Source organism: Gorilla gorilla, chromosome 6 (genome assembly GCF_029281585.2).
Source record: "Gorilla gorilla gorilla isolate KB3781 chromosome 6, NHGRI_mGorGor1-v2.1_pri, whole genome shotgun sequence".
NCBI lineage: Eukaryota > Metazoa > Chordata > Mammalia > Primates > Hominidae > Gorilla > Gorilla gorilla.
The window spans coordinates 44,767,363-44,780,186 of NC_073230.2; the positions used below are offsets into that span (position 1 = coordinate 44,767,363).

At 41.5% G+C, this 12,824-nt stretch overlaps 1 protein-coding gene across 17 annotated transcripts in view; it reads right to left on the reverse strand.

Annotated features, from left to right (window-relative positions):
• ELMO1 (engulfment and cell motility 1) overlaps positions 1-12,824 on the reverse strand; it is a 592,158-nt gene that overhangs the window by 453,486 nt on the left and 125,848 nt on the right. For all 17 annotated transcript variants that reach the window (XM_019031281.4, XM_055347629.2, XM_055347626.2 and 14 more), the window contains 2 exons: positions 5,507-5,547; positions 4,435-4,507 (listed from right to left, as the gene is read on the reverse strand). In XM_019031281.4, the coding sequence (XP_018886826.1) occupies positions 4,435-4,507; positions 5,507-5,547 (114 nt within the window). The remainder of the gene's footprint in view (positions 1-4,434; positions 4,508-5,506; positions 5,548-12,824) is intronic.

Below are 12,824 nucleotides of genomic sequence, written 5' to 3' on the forward strand. Positions count from 1 at the left end.
CAAGCTTAGGATTAGGGATGACAAGGCAATTTTCCTGTTTGTCTAAAAGGAATGGTATTCGTGCAATCACACTGCCTTAGGCAGTTATACGATCCATACCAAAGGCAAATATAAATGCACTTTGTGAAGCTCTAGTAAGTGGAAGGTTACCTGTTACAACTTCCTCCAAGTTACCCTCAGAAGGAATAAGGAAGCCACAGACTGAAGCTGGTAACCAGTGTTCATAGTCTGTAACTTCCTGTATTTATTGTTTTTGAGGCAGTTACCATTAGGATCACTGGCTTGATGACAGTGATGCCCAAAGAAAGGGCATCATAAACAAATTGGGGCTGAGGCAACGGTACAGAGGGTTTCTCAGAGATGGCATAGAGAGCTCTGGGTTCAGACCTACCTGGGTCCAAGTCTCAGCTTGTCCACTTCTGACCTGTACGACCCACACAAGTTGTTGAGTAACCTCTCTCAGTCTCACTTTTCTCGTAAAATGAAGACACCAATACCTGCATCATTGGACTGTGATGAGGGTCATAAACTAACAATGCTTAGTGCTGTCTCAGTAGAATTCTTATTCAAAAGACAAATTCCACCTAAACATACCCTTCACTTATCATTTTTTATTCTCTCCCTCTCTCTCTCTCCTGGACATCACCCTGAAATAGTTAAGTTTCTAGAGCAGAATTTGAACTTGTGAATCATTGAATCTTAACTTTCTCTGAGGCATTTCCAAGCAATGCTTCTGCTGAATGCTACTTAACATGACATTTTCCCCCCACTGCACCAAAAAAAAACCTCAGTTAATGGCCTAATAAGCAAAGGAAGACTATTTCAAAAAATGGGCTTGGAGAACATTAGAAAAGCAGGGAAAGTGCCTTCCGGAGGATCTTAGAAGAGAATCACAAGCATCCATCAACCACTATTTCTATTGGATTGTTTGGCCAGCTAGAGAATTTTTTTTTTTCTGAAACTACAGGTGATTTTCATCTTCAGCGAAAAGACAGAGACGGTTTCATATATAAGGGAAAATCAGTAACTAACAGCATGCACAAGTTTCAAAAATGAGTCACTGGTTACCATGGTGACGAAAATATTACCTAACAAATCACTGGGCTGTAAGTAACCAAGATGATGCTAAGTACATTATTTTTAAAATGGGAAAAAATGTCTGTATTTTTAGGAATACTTGCAAGGAACTAGATGGACTAAGCAGCAAACTGAAGGCAGCCCAGGATCGACCCTGTGGAGCCAGGAGTCACCGTCATCTCCTGCTCTGTGCGTGCTGAGCTCCGTGACACATGCACACCCACAGCTGTGCCCAGTGACAGCTGCATGAGGAAGAGCAATGACACCGTATTTACAAACAAAGAACTATGATAGGGAAGATGAGTCTTCTCACTCCTTAAACTCTTCATAAAAGAATAATCTCTGCTACAGCCCAATGAAGATGAAAAACTCCATGACAGACTTTGTGGCCAGTCCTTTATAAACTCAACTTCAAGAATGTCCTAAGGCAAAACAAGATTCCCAGAAAATAACTAAGATGCACCATAAAATAATAATTTCCTCCGTTCTCAATAGTTTGAATGTTCTGAGTATACATGAATTTTAATTAGGAAAAAAGCATAACCATTATATGATGTTAATAATTTTCAAATTATGCCAAGAAATGGCAGCACACAAACACATTCCTACATACTTTGTTTTTTGCTGTTGTTTTTGTTTTTGAGATGGAGGCTTGCTCTGTCACCTAGGCTGGAGTGCAGTGGTACAGTCTTGGCTCACCGCAACCTCCACATCCCAGGTTCAAGTGATACTCCTGCCTCAGCCTCCTGAGTGGGACTACAGGCATGTGCCACCACACCCAGCTAATTTTTGTATTTTAGTAGAGACGTGGTTTTGCCATGTTGGCCAGGCTGGTCTCGAACTCCTGACCTCAGGTGACCCACCCGCCTTGGCCTCCCAAAGTGCTGGGATTACAGATGTGAACCACGTGCCCAGCCCACATTCCTAAATTGAACTTTGTGCACAACTTCCGGACAGAAGGCATAATGTCCTGTACACACGGGTTCCAGCTCTTTAGAAAATAGGCCCCAGGGCTGTTTCTCCCAGTGGTTCCAGGTATCCAGCATGAGACTGCCCAGAGGGTGCCTTAAAAATGAAAACTCCCAGGCCATATCCAAGTCCCACTCACTCTGAGTCTCTGGGGTTGGGATCTAAAGCCCTACAGATTTTTTTAAGGGTTCACTGTACCATGCTTATGTTCTCTATGAAGTCTGAGAACCCCATCTTTAGTAATCTTCACTACACTGAGGTCTCCAGACAATGGTGACAGAAGACAAGACACCACCGGGGGCCATCTACCAGCACGGATTATTCAGAGCCAGAACTATTCACGACTCAACAGCTTTTTTACCACAACCCAGGGTAAATCACCAGTGTAATCTACATGTATTATACATGTGGGTAGGTGGAACAAATATTTCACAAGCAACACAGGAGATAAACTCTGACCTAATCTACTCTACTATGTTCCAGTGTTTAATGCTCTGACAACTAATTGAATTGATTTCACTACTCACTAACTGGTATGAATGAAACCATGGCAATACCTTTAACTGCTATCATTTAACTTGGATTTCTATACAACGTCTTTAATCTCACAAAGAATAGCATGCAAATTATATAGATGCAGTATAAAATAAATGAAAAACATTAAGAAACTGAAGCAAAGGGAAAATAGAGACAGGAAACTAAACGTTTAAGTCAAAGGAATCAAAGGTAAACTTAATATACAAGGCATGCCAGGAAATCAAGTTCACTTGTTAACTCCCAGCTTTGTTTTTTCTTTCTCTCTCGAGATGGAGTCTCGCTCTGTCGCTCAGGCTGGAGTGCAGTGGCACGATCTCTGCTCACTGCAACCTCTGCCTCCCAGGTCCAAGTGATCCTCCCACCTCAGCTTCCCGAACAGCTTGGATTACAGGCGCCCACCACCATACCCAGCTAATTTATGTATTTTTAGTAGAGACGGGGTTTCACCATGTTGGCCAGGCTGATCTCGAACTCCTGACCTCAAGTGATCTGCCCCCCTTGGCCTCCCAAAGTGCTGAAATTACAGACGTGAGCCACTGCACCTGGCCCAGTCCCCAGCTTTGTAACAATCAATGTGAAGAAGAAAACAGCATAGTTACAAAATTCCCAGTGTTCATCTGGGAAGAACGAAGCAATTTCTGAGAAGCATTCAGGCCTTTGAGGCCTCTCTCCTGCTGAACTGAATGCCCTCCCTCCTTCTTTGGGGTACAGCAAGGGAGTCATAAGTGGAAGTAGGACCCTTGTTACTGCCTCCACCTTCTACCACCACCTGATTCATGGATAAAATTACAGTCACTCTAGGGACTACTGACTGGGACAAAGCCTGCAAGACACTGAAGCCTGAGGCCACCCGATTCTCCCTCCTTCAAGAGTACTTTGTACTCACTTCTGTTTCAGCACTGGCCACCTTGTTATAATAACAGCTGTTACCAAGGCTGTTCCTTCCCTCCCTGCTGACCCCCAAGATTATCAGTTTAGAAGACAAAACTGGCTCATATGCATTTCAGTGAGCTCAACCTAAAGTTGTGTTGGATACAAAAGTATTGTGGAAATTCCAAAAGACAAAAATCAAAGAAGCACAAAAATCTAAACTTGCTTCTTGTAGAATCAAGTATGAAGCATTAGTCTAACCATTTGTCCTCAATGATTCAGTTTCGTACCTGTTAACCAAAGCCAGTATTTTTATAGCCCAGGTTAGTCTTAAGGAAGAAATCCTAAACAGATGTAATGTGCATGGCTCAGTTCCTGGCATGCAGTATGCACTCAATAAATTCCAGTGTGCCCTTCCTCTGTCAGGGATCTTGTACATATTAATTTTACTTGCTCCCAGGGCCATTGCTGTCTTCACAAATCCCTCATCCTCCTTTAATCTTGCTAAAAAAGAGTTAAAATCACCCAAGAAGAGAGCTGGGTTCCCAAGATTCATAGAACACTCTTAGTGCCTACATACATAATGCCACATTTGAAAAGGTTTCTTGTCATTATTTCACGTACTTTAAGCAAGGGTTAGAGGCTACTTTGAAAAAACAAAATCTGAGAAAGGAAAACCCAACTAAGTCATTAAGTATCAAATATATTCTTTAACCAAGCAGCAAGAGAGACATATTCGCTGTTAGAAGGCAACTGCAGTTGCTAAACAAGACACGAAACATATTTGGTCTTTACTCTTGAGCTGGCAAATATCATCTTGTGGATTCTAAAGTAGCAGTTGTTTGCTTTACAGACTCTATTTTCATGGATAGTAGAGACCTAAAATTTAGACCTGCATGTCTAGGCCCAAACAGAGAAAACATCATCATGATTTACTTTCCTTCAATATGTATCCCATATTAAATAATGTAGTTGACCTACCTTTTCTGTGATATAGAAGTTTGAACTATCGGCATGCTGCAGTGCAAAATATTCATGGTTGGCAAGAGACCACCTTAAAAATACAAGCGTATACTGATTAGAAAAATGAAAGTGGCCATTTTCATTTTTACAATTTTTTAGTGTTGGATGAACTAAGCACCCTGTGATTGGAATTGGACCAATCCCAACATATACCACAATGCAGTTCCTAAAGCAAAATGACTTTAGCCTACCTTCCATTACCCTGAGACCAATCATTTTATGTGTAGACTGTCTAGACCTGATGCTAGGCCTACTGCTCACCTTTAAGCATTTCATCCTCAAGGCTTGGTGTGGGAGATTTAAATACAAATCTTTACAATTCTACTTATTTTAAGGGATCGAAGCAAAGAAAGAAAAACAAAGAAAATAAATGCAATTTAAGTTTTTGAAAGTTGGCACACTTTAATTGTCTCTGTATTCTACAATCCCCTATCACTATAGTTGATGCAGATTGAAACACTCCAATTAAGTACTCTAGACCTTATATAAATTTCAGTTAACACAACTATTTTCACAGTTCTGGTTTAAAAAAAAAAAAAAAGTCATGCAGCTACCATATATACATTTCCTTTGTATTGTTTAGAGCAGCCACAAAGAAGCAGGAAAGTCATATCAGTGTGAGATCCCACGGAGCAGCACAATTACCCACTGCCTTGTCTGTTCAATTCTTTCATCCTCTATGGGGACCTGAGTGGTCCTCTCAGTTTATACCAGATCAAGTGTATACTGTGTCCTCAAAAACCTTTCGAGTACTCCCTGCTGGGTAGGACAAAAGGAACACAACTTCCTAAAATAAATAAAGCCAACCCCACTGTGCACATAACAGCCATTTCACACTTTCTGCTCTTTGAGGACTAATGGTGAATTCTGTTGGAAAAGGGTGTGATATTCCTACACAGTAATTCTTATTGACTTTGAGCAAGTCAGTGGGTGACTTATGAATAATATTTTACTATTCTACTGGAAATATATTATTTGCTTGTCAATTTATCAACTAGAATGCCTTAGATAAATCCTGAGTAACACTTACCCATCACAGACTTCCTTTATTATTGCAGACAGTGGTTTTTTCTGCAAAATAACAAAAAAGGAAATACTTTGTTAGTTTCGTTTCATCATTTTAAATTAAAAAAAAGAAGAAGCTTCATAAAAAGATTATCTAAGCAAAGAGAATTTACATTTGCTATTCTTAGTTGTTGTCAATGAGTCTCTTATTTTTCTCAAGGTAACAATCTACCAGCTGTCACCACCAAATTTATTAATGATTTATTACCCCTGTGGTCCTTTTTTCTATACTTAGCATATTAGTTGAACAAAATATGCATCATATTTAATTTAGCCACACTGAAATTAGGGTGAAAATATAACTTTGTTCAAAGATCTCACAGAAAATGGAAGCCCATGAGGCCAAGTCAAAACCAGAATCCCTCAGGAGTAGTACATGAATCAGGCAAGCTGCAGTTTGGCTTCATGCAAAAAGCTTGGATTCATGATATTTTTATAAGAACATGTGGCAAATGGAAAATGAGGTGTTACGAAATGGTTCTTACAAAGTACATAGAATTCTTCCCCTGACAATGGCCCCAATAAATGCCAATCATGCAGCAGCTTGAGCCAGACACACTCCAGTAATGCGACCATGACACCATGTGCCCTGGTGTCAACTGGCGGGTGACTACAGCTGTTCTGTTGTGCCTAACAGCCACACTTGTGCTCCGCCTGCCCCCAAGATAGAAGGAATGCAGCAGAGAGACACACCAGCTCTCCCAGAGATGTGGAAACTCTTCCTGTTTTGGATGCAAACAAGACACTGTCTGTCTCTAGGATGGGGAGTATCATGTCAACCCAAAGAACAAATCACAGACAAGAAATGAGTGAGGAAGAGAAGATGAGAAATCAGAGACGGACAATACATGGTCCTGGATTTTCAGATACAAAACCATAAAAAAGCTCTCTACACATAAGCAGGTTTTACTCCTGTCTATATGAAGGGCAATGTGGTATCTGCGAAGAGATTCTGAATCCAATAGATCAGTTCAAATCCAAGCTCTATCAACTTGTTTGCAGTGTAAGTAACCTGTAATTTTCTTCATTTGCTGAACCCCAGTTAGTTTATCTGTAAAATGGAAATAGGTTCTACCTACCCCTCAGGCTGTTATAAAAATTAAATTATATTAATTATATTAAATTAATACAAAGGGCAAAAGACTTCAAAAAAGGATTAGGACTCCTGAAAGGGCTCCATTTCCTCCTTACATCCTCACCCTTGGACGTGATGCTGTCTATGCCTGCTCCATTGGTGAATTCTGAACACCGTTTGTATAGTCCTCTCCAAGGGCCTCCCTAACCCCTGCTAAGGGCCCAGTTCAGTGTACGGTGTCCCTCCAGTGAACTCTCCCCCACTGGAGCTCAATCCTCTATGAGCACATTCACTACCATGTGTGCAGAAGAATGTCTGTCTTTGCCTACAACTATAAACACAGTTGGAGGTGTTTGTTGCAGCACTATTCACAATATCCAAGATTTGAAAGCAATCTAAGAGCCCATCAACAGATGAATGGATAAAGAAAATGTGGAACATATACACAGTGAAGTATTCAGCCATAAAAAGAATGAGATCCTGTCATTTGCAATAACATGGATGGAACTGGAAGCCATTATGTTAAGTGAAATAAGCCAGGCACAGAAAGACAAACATCACATGTTCTCATTTATTTGTGGGATCGAAAAATCAAAACAACTGAACTCATGGAGATAGAGAGTAGAAGAATGGTTACCAGAAGCTGTGAAGGGTAGTGGCAGGGTTTGTGGGAGAGGTGGGGATGGTTAATGAGTTCCAAAAAAAAACAAAGAATGATAAGACCTAGTATTTGGTAGCACAACAGGGTGACTATAGTCAATAATTTAATTGCACATTTTAAAATAACTAAAACAGTATAACTGGATTGTTTGTAACACAAAGGATAAATGCTTGACGGGATAGATACATCATTTTCCACAATAAAATTATTATATATTCCATGCCTGTGTCAAAACATTTCATGTAACCCACAAATACATATACCTACTAAGTACCCACAAAAGTTAAAAAATAAATGAACGCAGTTGGAGAGAAAAGGAAACCTAGAATTACTGAGGAGCAGAAAGATGGTGGGGGTATTCCTTATATCCTGAATCTGTCCTCTAGAATAAGATGACAATGGCAATTGGGTTCTACTGTAGTTACATGTTACATAAGTCCTAGGCCTTTGCAAGAAGCTGTCCACTGTTTATGGCTCTTGCTGTGAGCTGAGGAACAAATGTATTCGCTCAACCAAATGACAAAGGAACTTCAGAAACGAAACTTTTTTCCATAAGACAAGGATTTTGCCCTTCCAGCTGCCAGAGATCCCTCTAGGCTATCGATCTGTGATTACTTATCAGAGAATCTCCCCAAATTTCACTTCATGCACCCTCAAAAATGAAACATAAATAACGGAGCCAGGTTTTAGTCTTAAATTACATTGAAACAAAAAGTCAGGCCAAGAAGGTATTGTTGAGGTAGGAGAAGGCATCAAAAGCAACTGCTCCCAGATTTAGACTTAGAGACTGAAGTCTCAGAGGAATTACTTGGATTTTAATTCAGGTCTGATTCATAGATAGAGAATCAAGTTTTAAAAGACAGAGGTCTCTAGGGTACTATTATACCTAGAACATAATGAAGTTGGATATATGAAAGGAATAAAGACCACAGATGCACAAAGCTTAGAGACTTAATAGAGAAAGATGAAAGAAAAACTAAACCACAGAGGAAAAGGAATTATAGTTGAGTGAACACCCATAGGTTAGCCTAGCCAATCAAAATGAGTGTTACATAATGGTGGGCCCCTCCATTCTTCCATCTACCCCAATCAAACATTAGCCCTCACCACCCAAAAACTAATTCCAATAACCTTTTCACCTCTCTTACTTTCCTTTTCCTGTCTGCCTTATTTGACACTGTTACTACTTCCTTCTTTTTGAAACCCCCTTTCCAGTGCTTCTATGATATAGTGCAATATTTTCTTCATTCTCCTACACATATAACTAATCCTTCAATGAAGTCCAACAAATCCTTCATAGTTGCTCTTTTACCTGTAGCTTTCTAACTCCAGATTTCTTTTCTCGTCTTTTCTGCTTTTATTTAATCAGTCAGTTCCTCATGGATCTCATTCTCTTCAACTGTCCTAAGTCTACAGCTGTAGCCCCAAACACTCTCTTGCAAATCTCTAACAGTCTGTTAGACAGAACATTTTAACTCTCCTGCAGGTATCTTATTAAAAGTGGAAACAAAAATCATCACTTTCACTTCCCTACCCCTCAATCTACCCAATGGTAGCACACATCCCTCAGATCCCACACCCGATTCTGCCACGACTTCTCTGCCCTCATTATGGCACCACTACTGCCCAGGAGTCTCGTTAACCCTTATGTCTTCACTCTTCAGATATAAGGTGCTAATAGGTTATGTAGATGTTTCCTCTGTGATGTCCACAGCATTGCTTCTCACCGCCTAACTCTTCTTCTGAACTCCTGACTCTCCTCATTCCAACTCCTGCCATCAAATAGATCTTTGAGCGTACACCCCAATCTCATCACCCTTAATTCTGCTTCCTCTGACCCAGCACCCTTTCCTGAGTACCAGCCCATCATTAATAACTATTTGCCATGAATTTCCAATCAACTGCTTCCCTAGCGAATCAACCCAAAATCGTACCTTCCATCAGTTCCTACACTCAACTTGCCTACTTTCAGCAGATCTTTGAGGCACATTTCTAGCGAACTTGTCCTTGTCTTCTCTTTCTTCCTTAATACATTCTGTGACATACACATTTACAAGACACTAAGTCTCATCATTACTTCTTCCACAACCTCTCTCCCTTTTTATCTTTCCAGACCTTTCCTACCACCTTTGTTCTAAAGATCCCATCACCAGTTCCCTGCAGATAAGTCTCCACATCTCCAATTTTTTTTTCTCCAATCCCCATGTCAACTATAAATACACAAAATTAGACTTTCCCCACAAACTTTGCTCATATTACTCGTTTGCTCCAATAAAAGTGTCAGTCCCAGCTGAGCGTGGTGGCTCACGCCTGTAATCCCAGCACTTTGGGAGGCGGAGGTGGGCGGATCATGAGGTCAGGAGATTGAGACCATTCTAGCCAGAAATGGTGAAACCCTGTCTCTACTAAAATACAAAAAAAAAAAAGAAAGAAAAAAACAATTAGCTGGGCGTGGTGGCGCATGCCTGTAGTTCCAGCTACTCGGGAGCCTGAGGCAGGAGAATTACTTGAATCCAGGAGGTGGAGGTTGCAGTGAGCTGAGATCAAGCGCCACTGCAATCCAGCCTGGCGACAGAGCAAGACCCCATCTCAAAAAAAAAAAAAAAAAAAAAAGTGTCAGTCCCTTAGCTTGTCAGCCAAAGCCATCCACAATCTGGTCTCTGTAATTCTACTATTCTGTAGACGTTCCCCATGCTTCTGGATCTTTATGGTGAGTCACCAAAAACAAACAAACAAACAAAAATCCCATCTCCACACTTTCGCTCATGCCATTTGCTTTGTTGAAATGGCCCTCTCCTTCTTTCTGTTCCAACTCTAACAAGGAACTCTTACTTACCATTTAACATCCATGTCAAAGCCACCTCCTCTAATCAGATGCCCCCTTATCTCCCTAAATAGATGTAATTACTCCCTCTGTGTACTTAGCACATTAAATTAATCACTTCTGAGGACTCTACATATCTATCTTATCTCTCTGTCCCTTGAGAACAAGGCATCTTAATTCATTTCTGTAGCCTTCCCCACCCCTCAGTACTAGTTACCACAGTATGTAGGTGTTAATAGGATCTAATAGGAGACTCAATACACCTCTGCTAAATGAAAAAAATCTATACATTCACGAACTTTCCTTTAAAAAACAACAACAACAAAAAAAGCCAACTATTTTTAATGATAGCCTGGATTAACCAGCACGTTTCCCATTTCCTACCACTGCTGGGTGACTGTGAGCAGCCGCTGGCCATAAGCTGTTAGACAGTGAAAGCTGTCACTACTCCCCATGCAGAATGATTCATGTAGGAATTAGGCAATTCATGGCTTGGAAGAGCACTGAACACCAGCTGGTAAAGAATGTAATTCAACAGATGATAAATCAGATACCAATCAAACAAATGTCACCATCAGTAAGCATGACCAAAGAGGTGAGCCTTCTACTCTCATAAGCAGACAAGACTAACCAAGATACCCCAAGTATCTTGAAAACACTAGCTTGGTATCCTTGTTTGTTCTCATTTCCTATAGAAAGCCCTCTATCTGACATGAGCTCATTGCCTGACCAGTAAATTCCAAGCCAAACGCCAGCTCTGCCTTATGGACTTTTTAGTTAACATTTGCCCAAAAGGTTACGTAAGGTACGTCTGTCTATCTGTCCAATTCTCCAAGACCTGAGAGTAGAGTGATATGAATAATATATTAATATCTTTCTGTAGACCCGCTGAATAATTTGCTTTTCATTTCATTGAAAGAAAAGCCCTAGGAGGCCGGGCGCGGTGGTTCAGGCTTGTAATCCCAGCACTTTGGGAGGCCAAGGCGGGCAGATCATGAGGTCAGGAGATCGAGACCATCCTGGCTAACACGTTGAAACCCCGTCTCTATTAAAAATACAAAAAATTAGCCGGGCTTGGTGGCGGGCGCCTGTAGTCCCAGCTACTCGGGAGGCTGAGGCAGGAGAATGGCGTGAACCCGGGAGGCGGAGCTTGCAGTGAGCCGAGATCGCGCCACTGCACTCTAGCCTGGGCGACAGAGCGAGACTCCATCTCAAAAAAAAAAAAAAAAAAAAAAAAAACAGAAAAGAAAAAAGAAAAGCCCCAGGAGAAAAATTAATTTAGTTCAAAATGATGAAACTGCTTGATTCTTCTCCCTATAACTCCGTAAACCCTAAAGGAACTAAAAAGTAACTCCCTTTTTTTTTTTTTTTTTGTAGACAGAGTCTCGCATTGTCGCCCGGGTTGGTGTGCAGTGGCATGATCTCGGCTCACTGCAACCTCCTCGCCTCCCGAGTTCAAGTGATTCTCCTCCCTCAGCCTCCCCAGTAGCTGGGACTACAGGCGCGCACCACCACAGCCGGCTAATTTTTGTATTTTTAGTAGAGACAGGGTTTCACTATGTTGGCCAGACTGGTCTCGAACTCCTGACCTCATGATCCGCCCGCCTTGGCCTTCCAAAGTGCTGAGATTACAGGCATGAGCCACCACACCTGGCCCTAAGAATTAACTTCTGTACTCTATTGGAAAATATTTGGGCCGGATGTGGTGGCCCATGCCTGTTATCCCAGCACTTTGGGAGGCCAAGGCAGGTGGATAGTTTGAGCTCAGAAGTTTGAGACCAGCCTAGGCAACATGGCAAAACCTCATCTCTACAAAAAATATAAAAATTAAAGGCTGGATGTGGTGGCTTACACCTGTAATCCCAGCACATTGGGAGGCCAAGGCAGGTGGATCACCTGAGGTCAGGAGTTCGAGACCAGCCTGGCCAACATGGTGAAACCCCACCTCTACTAAAAATACAAAAAATTAGTCAGGCATGGTGGTGGGGACCTATACTCCTAGTGACTTGGGAAGCTGAGGCAGGGAGAAAAATCGCTTGAATCCGGGAGGCAGAGGTTGCAGTGAGCTGAGACCGCGCTACTGCACTCCAGCCTGGGCGACAACAGTAAAACTCTCTCTCCAAAGAAAAAAAAAAAAAAAATACAAAAATACAAAAATTAGCCAGGCATGGTGGCGTGCGCCTACAGTAACAGCTACTTGGGAGGCTGAGGTGGGAGGACTGCTTGAGCCCAGGAAGCAGAGGTCGCAGTGAGCCGAGATAGTACCACCGTGCCAAGATAGTACCACTACACTCCAGCCTGGGTGACAGAGCCAGGCTCTGTCTCGAAAAAAAATTGGTATTGAGGCCAAATTATTTTAACTGCTTCAGTATGTTTCCATAATTTATACAGATCATCACTAAATATCTTAAGCTTTTTGTTTGGATGATCAAAACTGCCTTCTTGGACTCAACAGTGAGCTGAAAAACAAAAGCAGGAATTTTTTCAGAATAACCTAGAGGATTAGGCAGTTACCACATTTCTATGTGCGGGGATCAAGGCCCATAAGCACGGAGGCCCTGACCCCACATTCTTTTCCCCATTCCCCTTCCCAACAGTGAGGTCATCTTGCAGCATATCAAAGTCTTTCTTCACTTTATAGTATATTCCGGGGAAATTTTAACATTTGCAAAAATATCGTTATTTGTTAAATGAAGTATGCATTTCCATATGAATCTGACTGG